This window comes from Cebus imitator, unplaced genomic scaffold (genome assembly GCF_001604975.1).
Source record: "Cebus imitator isolate Cc_AM_T3 unplaced genomic scaffold, Cebus_imitator-1.0 Scaffold200, whole genome shotgun sequence".
Taxonomy (NCBI): Eukaryota; Metazoa; Chordata; class Mammalia; order Primates; family Cebidae; genus Cebus; species Cebus imitator.
Genome location: NW_016107515.1, coordinates 748,633 through 763,710, shown reverse-complemented (window position 1 = coordinate 763,710; position 15,078 = coordinate 748,633). Strand labels below are relative to the sequence as shown.

Here is a 15,078-nt window from a genome sequence, read left to right as displayed (position 1 = left end):
TCGTTTATTTAAAGTGTTAAAGGAAACAAAAGCCACCACCAGAATGCCAATTTGCCAAGAGGGTAGAGCGCGGGGATCTCCAGCGTCATCCTATGAGCAGACACGAGGTGGTGGGCGGTGCCCACTGTTCGCGGAGGGAGGTAAGAAATGACCTGTTACTTGGAAGCTCCCCAAAGCAGGAAGTGTGGGTTGTAGTCTAGGTGACCATAGTTTATCATCACCCCTCTAAGTGAAAGGGGTGCTAACAACAATTACATGGGCACAAAGGCATACAAGGGCACACACTGGGGTAAAATATGGACACCACTGTTACATTAGAATTGCTTATTGCTGATGTAAGCCTGGTGGGGCACGTTCTTTTTTACACGAATAGGACGTCTGAAAGTGAAGGCTACTGGCTGTGGCACTGTGGTTGGCCTCTCTGAGGACAAAAGAGGTCGAGCCCCTCATCCCTGATCGGAGCTAAGAAGGCTTCCTTTGGAGTCAAGGATAGAAACGAGAAGATGGAATGTTGAAATACGAAGAGGAGCTCAATAACTTGGCAGGATAGCACCAGAAACCAGACGTCACCCCACGGAGCTGGGCAGTCCATTCTGTAGAAGGTGCTCTGAAAGGTTTATGAGTAGGCAAGGACTGTGGAGCCTCCAGCGCTAGCTCTGCGGTTCTGCCTGAGACCCTCGTGGAAACTTATTCTAGTTAGGAGCAATTCCTCCAGGCCAAGGGAGGGTGCCCTGCACCCTCGGGCCTCCATGCATGCTGCTCTACCTCTCATCAGCCCACAGTCTGACACGAGGTCATCTTTGGTCTGTGGTGAGGTATGGCTGTCTGCAGTCTATACAAAACCCCTGCGCACTGGGCCTGGACAACCCTTGGGGGATACGACTGCCGCGCATGGTTCAGGCTGTTTGGTGTCCACTGTCACAGTCCAAAGAGAAGGGTACAGCCTCCACGGGGGCAACTTAACCCAACATGTAAGACACTTGGGCGCAATGAAAGGACAGGAGCCCAGCTACAAACGTTTTTTTTTTTTTTCTTTTTTTGAGACGGAGTTTTACTCTTGTTGCCCAGGCTGGAGTGCAATGGTGCGATCTCGGCTCACCACAACCTCCGCCTCCTGGGTTCAAGTGATTCTCCTGCCTCAGCCTCCCGAGTAGCTGGGGTGACAGGCATGCGCCACCACACCAAGCTAATTTTGTATTTTAAGTAGAGACAAGGTTTCTCCATGTTGGTCAGGCTGGTCTCAAACTCCTGACTTCAGGTGATCCAGCTGCCTTGGCCTCCTAAAGTGCTGGGATTACAGGTGTGAGGCACCATACCCAGTCTAATGTTTTTGTTCTTGATGCCAAGTTGCCAGGTATTGGAAGGCAGGAGCAGTTTCTTCTTTTTCCCACTCTGTGAGGGGTACCTGGGAGAGGCTAAATACCAGCCTGTCCACTCCTCAGCCTAAGGTCCTTCCCAAGTCCTGGCATACTCAGCATCTGCTCTTTAATGTGGCATAGGTGTTCCCCCATTTTCTCCCTGGAAAGGAAATCCGCAGTGGGCACAAACATTTTAAGGCCAAGACCATTGCCTTGGAAATGGATTCTCTGGCGTGGCCCTGTGGCAGAGGTTTAAAATGACTACTGTAACTTGGCATGGGCTCTAACAATCCCCAGATAGGGAGGGGCCATTAAAAGCGGTTTAAGCTGGAGCTCAGCTCTCCCCAAGTCTCAGCCGAGACAATGATATACACCCACCAAATGGTAAAGAAAGATTCTGAGCAAAAAAATGTGAGCAAAGGCCTCTTTTATCGAGAGGTGGTCCTAAGACTCAGATTTTCCAAATTTTCGGAGGTACCACCAGCTGTCCCTTTGCCCTGCGACGTAAGGTAAAGTTGTCATCACAATTGCGATGGTAAGCAGGGGTGATGGGAAGAAAAAAAAATCTTTGCCCACCTTTTGGGCTGCCATTTGGCCTGTGACCTACTGAAATGTGTGACCAAGAGGTGGAGGGAACAGACACCACAATTCAGAGGGAGGGTCACGTGATTCCCTGGAGGCCCTACGCACATTTCCCTGCGAATGGCAGACGAAAAGTCATGGGCAAAAGGATATAATAAAGAAACCCAAACCCTAGATCTGAGTCCCAGCTTGGTCATTAATTGGACAAGGCTGGGACATGTGACCTCTCTCTCTGAGCCCTAATTTTCTCACTATAGATCAGGGCTGGTCCTATCCGCCTCACAGGATTGCTGCAAGGATTAAAGGAGTGTGTTTAGGGACCGGTCCCCAGCCCGGTGCTTGGCACAGCTGGCGCAATGGGCCTGGACACCTTCTAGAGCCATGACTCCAGGAGAGTTCTGCCTATGTCCCATCAGTTGTTCAGAATAGTGACCACAGTCCTGGATGGGGTAAACCTAAGTCCCCAGGTGAGGGCAGCGAGGAGAGTAACTGGCCATCCAGACCCACCCACTGCTAGCTCCCTGGGGAAGTGTCTAGCACTGTAGGAAAAGGAGCTGGATACAGATGTCCTCAGGACATAGACAGGACCTGCGGAGACAACAGTGAACAGAGAGGAATGTGGCTTCAGTACCTACAGTTCATGTCAGAATAATAGTTATCATCATAGCAAAAAAAGAAAGGTAGATTCTTTCATTTGCGGGAACACTTCCTGCCCAGAGGAAGGCGGGGCAAGTCTGTTTCTACCCAGCTGACCCCTGGGAGGAAGGAATGAGGCAAGAGAGAAACTCCTTCAGTGAAGTCAGCAGACAGAACTCAAAGCTCTCCCAGCTAGGGATGGAGCCACACACATCCCAGTCTACTCAGTGCCTAGCACATGGTAGGCACTCACAAAATACCTGAAAATGTCACTGAAAGCCAAAGAGCAAATCAGAAAAAAAAAAAAAACATGTGAGTTTTGTCTTTTGAAATGTAGTCAAATCCCACATAGCCTCACAAAAGTCGTTTAGACCAAAGTGGATCAAGAACTCAGGAAAGCTGCCATGGGGCCTCCTCTCAAGGGACCCTCAAGTGGTGGCAGACCTTCCCTGCCTCCCTTCTTCCCCTGGCTGCCATCTGTCCCCAAGGTTCTGGGCACCGGGGCAAGTGGACCCTGCAAGAGGTGCCTCAGGGCCCTGCCCAAGCCTCTCTGGGGAATGGAATTTGCAGGCCAACTGGAGGAAGGGAATGAAGATGCTCCAGGTGAGCAGAGGAAGCTCCTTCTCATGCAGAAGCAGCCAGTACCCACGTGGCAAGGGGTACAGCTGGGCAGCAGGGCAGAAGGAGGCTGTTCCAGAAAAACTCTGGCACTGCAGCTAGACAGTGAGCATCCCCTCAAAACACTGGCTTTGTGGGTCCAAAAGTATCTCAGCAGATGAACACCATGAACTGGAGATCTCGGGCAGGGCAGGGCTACCTTGGTTGGGCAGAATGGGAAGGAGCTCTGCTCTGCTCTCTTACTCTGGGCTGGGAGCTAGAAAGGCTGGGTCCTGATTTTGTTTTTGCAGTGACTCAGCGATGCCTCTCCATGCCTCAGTTTGACAGATGACCACATCTGCCCTGGGCTTTGTCCAGGGAGAAAAACAGATTTGTACGTGTATGAAAAAAGGAAAAAAAAAAAAAAAAAAAAGACAAATGCCAGAGAGGTGCAGGAAGCAGCTCTGCCTGGCCCTGGGTTCCCTGTCTCCTTATGGGACTGCTGCCTGCTACGTTTGGCCCCTCGAGGCCAGCCCCTGAGGCCACCTCAGCTCCCATTGCTCCATCAGCTCTATTCCCCAGGGGCAACAGCTTAGAAGCAGGGAACAGGGCTCTGTGCCAACCACCAGGACCCTGGCATTCTCCTGCTATGAAGCTGCAGCTGTTGAGTCCAGGACAGCCTTTGGTGGAAGCTGCTGTGGGTCAGAGGGATGGTGGGAGTGGGAGCAGCCACGAAGGCCCCGTCACCCCCACCACAATGAAGCCACCTGGCCACCTGCTCTTGGCACCTGGCCAGCTTCTATCTCTTCCCTGCCTGGTTTGCCTTTTATAGAGGGGAGGGCACAGGTATTGAAGTCAGGCAGGCCTGGACTCAAATCCTCTTCCCTCTTCTTCCTGGCTGTTGTGTCCCTTTCACATGGAGCCCGAGGTTCCTTATCTATGAAGGGGATATAATATCACAAGGGAGGTTGTGAGGGTCACAACATGAATGCAAAGTGCCAGGTACAGTGGCACCACCGAGGCACTCAGCAAAAGGGTGCTCACGAGGGCACGACTTGTGAATGGGCCTCTTACTCAGACTTTGAGATTCTTGCTTTAGGTAGGCAAAAAGGAAATGCTCGAAGCTGGGAGGGAATTCTTATTGAGAAACCCCGGCGCGACCGGAGCCTACAGCAGGAAAGTGTAGCCTGCGCGGGGCTGGAATCACCCTTCAGGGCGGACCATGGTCCCAAGATAGAAGGTGGGAGGCAGGGCTGCCAAGCGGACCTCCAGGCCCACTCCTGGGGGAGCGGCATCCAGTGGAACCTCAGGGGCGCACCAGCCTGAGGCCTAGGGGAGGGACACTTTCCTTGGGACTGGCAATGGAATGGAATTCTTCAGGATAACGGTCTTTCTGGTACCAGGCATTTTAGGAAGAGTGAATAAAGCCACTGGGCTTTTAGAAACATGAAGTTGGAGCAAGTCATCAAGGACTGGGTGGGCTGCCCCTTCCTGTGCCGTGTCCAAGCCATGAGACCCTTGCTGGAGTTTCTCCAGGTGATGGGCTCCAGGCCTGGAGGCCTTGGAGAGTCCTGGTCCCACTGCTGGGTGGCAATGCCATTGGCCAGGAGCTCTCTTAAGGCAGGGAGGCTGACATGGACAGAAAGCAAGGGCCGTGGCTGCTGAGCCTCCAGGGATGCTGTGATGGCAGGGATCAGACCCAGGGGCACCCGAGGTATCTGAAACTCACTCTCTGCCCAAGGGAGGCAAGAAGCCATCGTATCCCAGAGTCTGTCTGCCTTGGAAGCTGCGTGGAGAATGATAAATTAAGAGGTGTATTAAATATGTGGTAAAGCCAGCAAGGACCAGCGGGCCCTCTAGGCAGAACGGGAGTTGGCTACGGCTTCTTTCTAAGATAGTTGGAAGGAATCCACCCTTCCCAAGAAGGGGCTCCACTCAGGACCTGGCAGAACCACCAGCCACTGCTGTTCTTCTCCCGGACTTCAAACACCGTCCCTTCCTGGAAGCTGCTGGTGTCTTTGTCTCCTTCAAAGCTGGCCACGGCCACATACAAAGAGTCCTTCAGGCCATCGGCATTGGGGACGGAGGCTACAGCTGCTTTCTCCCAGTTTTCCCCGATCTTGCCGGTCCCCCGTGGCCCCAGGCTGCCTTTGCTTCGAATATCATCCTCGCCCCCTAAAGAGTTGGAGAGAAAAGCTTTGGCTTTTGGAGGGACTTGGAGAGCATGGCCTGGGGTGGGAGCGGCCCTGCTTTCGTGGGCTTCACGCTGTGGACCTCTGATGTCTAGGAGAGACCCGGCTGACGAAGAGGTTTTCTTGGGAGGGGGTGGTCTCCGGGGTGGGACCACAGGTCTCTGCTGGGGAGTCTCTTGGAGAGGAACAGGCATGCTCTTAGACACAGGATCTGTGGTCTTGGCTGGCCTCGGAAAGGCTCTGCAGGACATCTCTTTTGGACTGAGCCCATCCGGTTTGCCCGTCCTGTCCTGGGTGCGGCCAGGCCCCTCTCCTGGGAGGAAGCTTCGGCTGAAGGCCACGTCTTGACCCCCTACTGCCTGGGGGCTCTCCCCATCCAACAGTGACTTGTCCTGGGATTTGGCAGGCCTGAGCTTACTCCTGAGGTTGCAGATGTCGACTTGGTCTTCGCCCTGAGGTGGCTCTGTTTTGGGGGAAGGAGCTGGTTTTGGCCTAACGTGAGGTCTGGACTTCAGGAAGGGATTCTGGGGAGTGGCTTCTGGCTTCTCCTCCGGCAGGTCAGTTTTGGATTTGGAGACAGGTCGCAGGTTGGGCTTCTTCACTTCCTTGGCCAAGACCTTGTGGCCGCACTCCAGCCCCATGTCATTTTTCAGCTGGAGCAGTTTGCTTTTGTCAGGTTTGGGCTCTGGCTTCCTGCTGTCCCGGGCTGGAGGGGTGTGCTTGGCTGGAACCATCGGCAAAATCACGCCCGGAGGCTTGGGGGCGGGGCCCCGGAGCTGCTGCGTCCTCTGCCGCTCACGCTCCAGCAGCTCCTCTTCCGACTTGATGATGGATTCTTTCCGCGGAGGGAGGCTGGGCTTCTCCTCCATGTCGGGGTCTGAGATCTCCTCATAGCCTGCTGACGCAGACATGTCTGAAGAGGCCTTCCTCAGGACCTCCTTACCGCCCTTCCAGTCTTTAGACCACGGCAACCCTGAGTCCATGGCCCCATGTGGTGCCTCAGGCAGGGGCCGGGAGGGGCCCGTGGCTTCGCTGCCCAAGCTGGTCTCTAGCGCTGCTGCATCCCCCAGCCGGAGCTGGGTCACCTCGTGGGGCAGGGGAGCCAGAAAGTTGGGTCTCGAGGCATTGCTGGTCTTCTTGTACTTGTCAATGAAGGTTGCCGGGGCCCACCCTTCCTTATCTTCAATCTGAATGTACCACCAGCCACTCAAGTTTTTCTCGATCACCTGCAAGGGAGCATAGAGAAAGGCACTTGGGTGCGATGCCACAGCCAGCAGAGGGAATGGTTTGGGAGAGCCCAACTGGAGCTCTAGAAGCTGTCACTTTGTACTTAGCAGCTCCTCCTGCAAGTACAAGGGGACCACCAATGGAGATGTTACCATGTTCTAGGAATATTTTACTGGGGGTAGATTCTTGTCTAATTGAATTCCCCCTAAAGTATTCCATGAGACGTGGACTTGGGTATAGGTACTTTTTTGTGTGTGTGTGAGACGGAGTCTCGCTCTGTCACCAAGCTGGAGGGCAGTGGCACGATCTTGGCTCACTGTGACCTCCGCCTCCCGGTTCAAGCAATTCTCCTGTCTCAGCCTCCCGAGTAGCTGTGACTACAGGTGCATGCCACCACGCCTGGCTAATTTTTGTATTTTTAGTAGAGACGAGGTTTCACCATGTTGGCCAGGATGTTCTCAATCTCTTGACCTCGTGATCTGCCTGCCTCAGCCTCCCAAAGTGCTGGGATTGCAGGTGTGCGCCACCACACCCGGCCAGGTATAGGTACTTAATCTGAGAGTTGGTCCTAGGAAATACAAGTAAGGATGTAGAGAGAGAAAGAAGGGAAGGAGGGAGGCCAATTATGAGCAAGTTATTGCTCTGGCCCATAGGGTTTGACCTGCCGGGACCCTTAGAGAGACCATGAAGACAGTGCCTCAGAATGGTCCCTCTGGGGAGGTGCGCGTTCATCTATTAACTCCCAGCCCCTCTCTACCCAGGGCATTAACTCCTCTCCCCTTCTGGGAAGCTGTCAGCTTGCAGGGACCTGTGTGTAGGCGCAGGTGAATTCAGGTGGATCAGGGCACTGGCAGTGCCTGTTATAATTCTAAAGACAACGCAAAAGCCAAAGCTACCCTGGATCCTAGCTTCTCTGGTTAAGCACCGGATGAAGAAGTTAGCTAGTGTTTATAGAGGCCACAACATATGAAAAATACCTACCTGTTTTTTTGAGACAGAGTCTTGCTCTGTTACTCAGACTGAAGTGCAGTGGCATGATCTCAGCTCACTATAATCTCCACCTCCCAGGTTCAAGAGATTCTCATGCCTTAGTCTTCCAAGTAGCTAGGATTACAGGCATGTGCCACCATACCTGGCTAATTTTTGTATTTTTAGTAGAGATAGGGTTTCACCATGTTGGCCAGGCTGGTCTCGAACTCCTGGCCTCGAGTGATCTGCCCCCCTCAACCTCCCAAAGTGCTGAGATTACAGGTGTGAGCTGCCACACCTGGCCTGAAAAATACCTATCTTTGAACACAGGAATTACACTCAGCTCGAAGAGATGCTTGTGTTTATAAACAGGGGATCTGGGGCTGGTGAAGTAGAGTAGAATTTCATCTCATCTCTACTTCCCTGTGGATACTGGCCTGTTGGATGGAATGGTGGGTGGAATCACCCATGTTGTTTCAGATCTTGTTCTGTCTCTTTCTTGTTCAGCACCGCATGGCTGAATTTACACAGGTGAAAGGTGTGCTTGCTATTATGGGCTGAATTGTGCCCCCCTACCCAAATTTATATGTTGAAGCCCTAACCCCCAATACCTCCAAATGTGACTGTATTTGGTAACAGGGCCTTTAAAGAGGTGATTAAAGTTAAAATGGGTCATTAAGGTGGGCTGATAGCGTTTGGATGTATGTCCCCACCCAAGTCTCATGTTGAAATGGAATCCCCACTGTTGGTGGTAGGGGCTGGTGGGAGGTGTTTGGGTCATGGGGGGCGGATCCCTCATGAATGGCTTGGTGTCCTTCCCATGGTAATGAGTTCCCGCGAGATCTGGTTGTTTAAAAAGTGTGTGGTGTCTCCTTGCTACTCTCTCTTGCTCCACTCTCGCTATGTGACATGCCTACTCCTGCTTTGCCTTCTGCCATGAGTAAAAGCTCCCTGAGCCTCCCCAGAAGCCAAGCAGATGCTGGCGCCATGCCTTCTGTACAGCATGCCGAACTGTGAGTCAAGTAAACCTCTTTTCTTTATAAATTACCCAGTCTCAGGTATTTCTTTATAGCAATCCAAGAATGGCCTAATACATGGGCCCTAGTTCAATATGACCTCCATCTCCCAGGTTCAAGAGATTCTCGTGCCTTAGTCCAGATAAGAAGAGGAGATTAGAAAACACACAGAGGCTGAGGGATGACCGCATGAGAAAGAGTGGGCAGGTGTCCATATAGAAGCCAAGGAGAGAGGACACAGGAGAAACCAAACCTGCTGACACCTTGATCTTGAACTTCTGGCTTCCCAAACCGGGAGACAATAAACTGCTGTTGTTTGAGCCACGCCACCCAGTCTGGTATTTGTTTATGCAGCCAGCAGAGATGCACACTGCAATTCCCTGGTAGGCTTGTGATATTGTGCTGGCCTAGAGCCAGAACCTGAGCAAAACTGTTTTTTAGATAAGTTGAAATGGCTGCCCCATTCTCCTTACAATAACTACTGTCCTTGGCCTCTGTAAATAGAACTGCTAGTTTGTTCTTCAAAACTATGTAAAGCTGCTTACCTTTTCTTATCAGTAACTGCTAAAATCTGTGACTTCTATCACCACCCAGACGATGTGTAAACAAATGTATATCTTGACTTTTGTAAACCACTGAAGTAACAAACAGAATGACAAAAGTCCCCTGCCCCTTGGAATGTCCGAAGCCTTTTCATCCCCATGCCCGCCCCTCACCCCCACTCCCAAGGTGGTTTTTCGGGTATAAAAAATCGTGGCACCCTCCTTTTGGCACCACAGGTTGGAGAGACGTGAGTCCTCTGTGGTCGCCGGCATAATAAATGACCCTGCAATCTGGCATACTTTTGTCTTGGTGATAACTTTCTACACTCGGTCCAATACAACAGGCTCTCTCTGTACTTGGAAGACACCCTGTGAGTTGGGGACTGTCACCTCACTTTACACATGCAGAACTGAGCCTCAGGAAAGCTGACGAACACACAGCAGATCGTGTAGAAAGTCCAGCAATTGGAGGACAGTCAAAGGCGGGGGTGGGCTTCAGAGTCACCCAATCTCGCCTCTCAGAAGAGACCCTGCTTGGAGAAGGGCCGTGTCTGGGGTGAGAAATTGCAGGAGCAGAGATGGCTGCGGGCACACTGTGGCCCCTCTGGGAGAGGGACGCCAGCCACAGACTCAGCGCCAGGATGCAAAGTACTGGGCTCTGGGCCTGCAGTCCTGGGTTCTAGTCTTGACTTTCCCGCTTACTGCCTGAGAGGCCTGGGGCAGCCATGTGCCTCAGATTCCACATCACAGAAGGAAGATGATAAGAACAATTTAACACCCACTTGTGGAATTTTTGGAGCCTCAAGCGCTAGTGCATACAACAGCACTTGATAAATGCTGTGCACTTGGTAAATGCTCCTGTGATTAAATTTGAGCGAAGGTCACCCAGCCAGCGGGATGCACTTGACAGGCAGCACTTAATAAGTCCCACTGGAATCTCCAGGAAAGGCCACTGATAAATGTAAGCTCTTTATGTGAGGAAGACTGGCATCTTATCAACATTTGACAGCTCTGGTAAAAATTACAGGCCATGCTAGGCATACAAGTCGTTGTCAGCACATTCATAAATTCAACATTAATCTTAATTCTGTGAGAAACTGAAAATAGGATAATCAATATTAGATGTATTAGATTTGTCCAGCCTACACTCCATGCAAAGTATTGTGGTAGAAGCTCTGAACATGTGTGTTCTGAACCATGGTAAGTGGGCGTTTTCGCTTACTAGAGGGAGGCCATGAGCCACTATGAATAAAAGCAAATGCAAGTTCAGAAGCCGGGCATGGTGGCTCACGCCTGTAATCCCAGCACTTTGGGAGGCTGAGGTGGGCAGATCACAAGGTCAGGAGATTGAGACCAGCCTGGCCAATATGGCAAAACACTGTTTCTACTAAAAATACAAAAATTAGCTGGGTGTGGTGGTGGGCACCTATAATCCCAGCTACTTGGGAGGCTGAGGCAGGAGAATCATCTAAACTTGGGAGGCGGAGGTTGCAGTGAGCCAAGATTGGGCCATGGCACTCTAGCCTGCGCGACAGAGCAAAACTCCATCTCAAAAAAAAAAAAAAAGATAACAAGAATGAGGGAAAAGAAAAGAGAGTGGGCTTTAAAACCAGAGAGACCAGGGGGAAGGGGGAAATAAAACAGAAAAAATAACAGAGACACCTGGCTTCACATCCCAACTCCATTGCTTACCAGCTGTGTTACTATGGGCAATTAATTTACCTAATGCCTCTGATTCTCATCTATAAAACATGCTGACAGAAAAAAAAAAAAAAAAGAAAAACCAACGAATCAGTGAACCAATGCCATGCTGCTGGTATTGACTTCGTGGGACTTCTGTGAAGATCAGTTATCAAGGAGGTAAGGCACCTGACACAGAAGAGGTGCAGAGATGAATAAATTAAACCTCTGCCCCCCAAGGGGAGTGGGGAGGATCTGACCAACTCTTACGCATGACAGAGTGGACTTGGTGATACCCGTGATTGGCTCACCTGCTTTTGAAACTGTCTCAAGAACCATGTTTGCCAAAGGGTTCCAAACCCTGGTCCTTGTTGCCATCCCCTTACTTACAGGTTTTCTTGGAAATATGAGAAAGAACTAACTTTAAGCTCCAACCCCATGAAGAAAGGAAAGAAAAATACAGGAAGAGAATCCAGGGAATAAAGCCAGCAAGCAGAGGGAGTGGGAAGGAAAGGAGAGAGGAGAAGCAAGAATGGAGTAGGAGGTGGTAAAGAAAGGCACACAGCCAGTCACACGAGACCACATACTGCGGGATTTCATCCATGTGAAATGTCTAAAACAGGCACCTCTATGGAGACAGGAAGTGGACTAGTGGCAGCCTAGGGCTGGCAGGGACGATTGAGGGGAAATGGAAGGTGACTGTCGATGGATAAGGGGTTTCTTTTTGTTCTGGAATTAGATAGTGGTGAGGGTTGTGCAACCCTGTGAATATCATAAGCCACTGAATTTTACACTTCAAATTGGTAAACTGTATGGTATGTGAACTATAAAACTGTTAATCTCCACCCACCCAATGAAGTAGGAGGTGACAGGGAAGAAGGAGGAGGTGATGCCTGGAATCAGGAACCACAAGTAGGCAAAGGAACACCAGGGCCACTCACCTCGACCTTCAGACCTGCCTGGAAGCTGATGCCATCTGGGATGGTTGTCTGGAACTCGGCGATGGTGTAATACTCTTCCTCCACTTGGGGCGGGATGGGCGGCTTCGGCAGGTTGAGGCCTCGAGGCTGGTATGATCACACACAGGGTTAGCTCCAATGCTAAGTGCACTCCTGTGACTCTGTGCCAGGGGAGACTGAGGGCCTGGGGCATGCAATCATCCTCATGAGGGTGCTGGGGACCTAGTTGGATTCTAAGGGACAACACAAATAGGACCATGCAGATTGTCATTTCCTCGGTAAGATCTCACTGGCCCATCAGCTTTAGGGAGATGAGAAGAAACATGGGGCATCTGGTTACAGTCATGAGAATTTGGCGCAAGACCATATTCTCTGAAATAAGAGGCAGTGAGGGCTGTGGCGGGAACTTGGGTTTGTTGGTTAGATCCATCTGGGTTGGAAATGCTGACAGTGGGAGTGATCTTGGGCAAATCACCCCCTTCTAGAGCCTCAGTTTTCTCTCCTGTAGAGTGGGCATAACAGTGTCTACCTGGTGAGGTTGTTCAAGTATTAAATGAGTTAATGATGCGAGGCACTCAGCACACGGCATGGCACACAACAGGTGTTTGAGAAATGGCAGACATTAAAAAAAATACAACCCCGACAGCACAAGACCCCGTCTCAAAAAAATAAAACAAAAACCCCCAAAATCCAACAACCCGTTGTTCAAAGTACTGGCTAAAAAGGTACCTAGAATTTTACAAAATGGAGTATGAACGCAGACACAAGATGGAGCATGAACACAGATGATATTTGTGTCTCACCTCAGCCTGGGCCTCGTTGCTTGACCCGAGAAGACCAATCTAAGACCCAGAGAAGGGCTCAGGGAGCAGAAAGCAGGACCCAAGGCCCAACTGTCACAAGAGCACTCTGGCCCTGTGGGCAAACTGTTTCACCTGCCTGCACCTCAGTCTTTCCGCCTGAGAATGGGACGAGCATTTATATAGCCTGTTTCTCAAGGCTGTTGTGTGGACAGGCAAGAGAGCATTCCTGGGCTGGGCGTGGTGGCTCACGCCTGTAATCCAAGCACTTTGGAGGCCAAGGCGGGTGGATCACCTGAGGTCAGGAGTTCAAGACCAGTCTGACCTGACCAACATGGTGAAATCCTGTCTTAAAAAAAAAAAAATTTGTTTACATAGGTGAGGTTATTGCCTCAGTAATGGTGGACTGCCTCGGTAATGGCGGACTGCCTTAGTAATGATAAAAATTTAATATTAAAAAAAAAAAAAGAAAACAAAGAGAGCATTTCTGGAAGGGCGAGGGGTGTGTGAGGGGCTGGTGGACACTCTTCACAGCCTTCAAGTCAGTGGCCACTCCCCAGTAGCAAGGGTCGACTTACAATGGTCATGTCCCGGCGAGGAGGGGGTCTCTGCCTCATCTTTGGTGATCCTATGGAGAAATGAGAGCTTATTACACTCATGTGCAGAGTGCTACAGATGAGATTCCTGAGCTGGGCACCAGGACAGATCTATTCTCTCCTGCAGAAGTTTGAACACAGGCGTTCGCATGCTGCTGCAACCCTTCCTGCGAGAAGAGCCTGGGCAGGAAGGAGCTGCTCACGCGTGGCTCATGCTTGGCTCAGGACCCTCTCGATATAGTTTTTCCTGGATCTTTTCTACACAGGAATGAAAGGGGATGACGGTGAGTCCTCAAGTAATGAAAATCCTCCAGAAAGGGCAAAAAGCAGAGTCTTCAGAATAACACAGAGATGGGTCCCAATCCAGCTCTGAGGCTTGCGGCTGCTGGCACTGGACAGATGACTGGACTCTCTGAGCCACAAGGCCCTCATCTGTAGAGCTGGCATAGTGTGTGCCACCCAGGGCAGCAGTGAGGATGAAAGGAAACATCGGTGAAGCTCTTGGCATGTGGCAGGCGTACAATAAATGTTAACTGCACCTGGTTTTGTGCTCTAGAACAACCCAAACACAACAATACACAAACACACTGAACCAAACACACTTGGGCTGATGACTCAGGGGTTTATACTCTGGAGGGGGCTGCCCTAGCTCTGGGTCTCAGGGCCAGGAGGATGAGTACTTTGCAGTGGTCCAAGGCTCCTGGCTAAAGGCAGAATGTTGACCAGATTCAGCACGGGTCCATACAGAAGGGTAGTTTGGAGTTGGGGTGTAGAGGAGATTGCTAATCCCTTAAATTCCCATTTACCTGTCTTCCATTAGAAAAAAATAGCAACAGAGTTTTGGCCAAGACACTTAGCCGCCTATATAAAGACTTCATTTCCCAGACACCCTTGCAGCCAGGTATTGCCATGTGACTCAGTTCTGGCCAATGGGATGTGAGACAAAGTAGAAAGTGTGTCACTTCTGAGCTGTTCCCCCATTTCTCCCCCCCTGCTTTTCATTGGCTGGACTAGTAGTGAGCCATTCTGGATGAGATGGATGAGGGCAACATGACACATGCAGAGTGATAAGACTCTTGATTGCCCGGAGCTGCCATGCCAGCTCTGGACACATACACAGAGTGTTTTGTGAAAAAGAAATACATACCTAGATTATTTGAGCCACTGTTATTGGATGTGTGTATATGTGTATATTCAGTGGTGGGGGTGTGTCTTTGTTTTAGCATCTGAATCTATCTATCTATCTATCTATCTATATCTATTTTTTGAGAGATAGTCTTGCTCTGTTGCCCAGGCTGGAGTGTAGTGGTGCAATCACAGCTCACTGCAGCCTCAATTTCCTGGGCTCAAGTGATCCTCCCACCTCAGCCACCCTAGTAGCTGGGACCATGGGTGCGTGCCACCATGCCCAGCTAGTTAAAATTTTTTTTTTTTTTGTAGATAGGTTGTCTCACTACATTACCTAGGCTGGTCTCAAACTCCTGGCCTCAAGTGGTCCTCCAGCCTCAGCCTCCCAAGGCACAGGGATTACAGGTCTGAGCCACTGTGCCCAGCCTGAACCTATATGCTAACAAAGACATTGAGGTTGCAGAGTTTCATATGCTCCTGTAGTCTTAATGGGAATACACCTATCCTCTTCGCCATGATTGACAGATTAAAATCACACAAATTCAGCTGGGTGTGGTGGCTCACACCTGTAATCCCAGCACTTTGGGAGGCTGAGGTGGGTGGATCACGAGGTCAGGGGTTCGAGACCAGCCTGACCAACATGGTGAAATCCCGTCTCTACTTAAAAATACAAAAATTAGCCGGGAGTGGTGGGTAGCTATAATCCCAGCTACTTGGGAGGGTGAGGTAGGAGAATTGCTTGAACCTGGGAGGTGGAGGTTGTGGTGAGCCGAGAGCGCGCTATTGCACTCCAGCC

General features: G+C 50.8%; 1 protein-coding gene across 2 annotated transcripts in view; it reads right to left on the bottom strand.

Moving 5' to 3' along the window:
- Positions 1 to 1,828: 1,828 nt before the first annotated feature.
- SH3PXD2B (SH3 and PX domains 2B) overlaps positions 1,829 to 15,078 on the bottom strand; it is a 115,261-nt gene continuing 102,011 nt past the window's right edge. For both annotated transcript variants that reach the window (XM_037745422.1, XM_017547670.2), the window contains 3 exons: positions 13,137 to 13,186; positions 11,741 to 11,866; positions 1,829 to 6,591 (listed from right to left, as the gene is read on the bottom strand). In XM_037745422.1, coding sequence (XP_037601350.1) covers positions 5,050 to 6,591; positions 11,741 to 11,866; positions 13,137 to 13,186 — 1,718 coding nt within the window. In that variant the 3' untranslated portion in view covers positions 1,829 to 5,049. The remainder of the gene's footprint in view (positions 6,592 to 11,740; positions 11,867 to 13,136; positions 13,187 to 15,078) is intronic.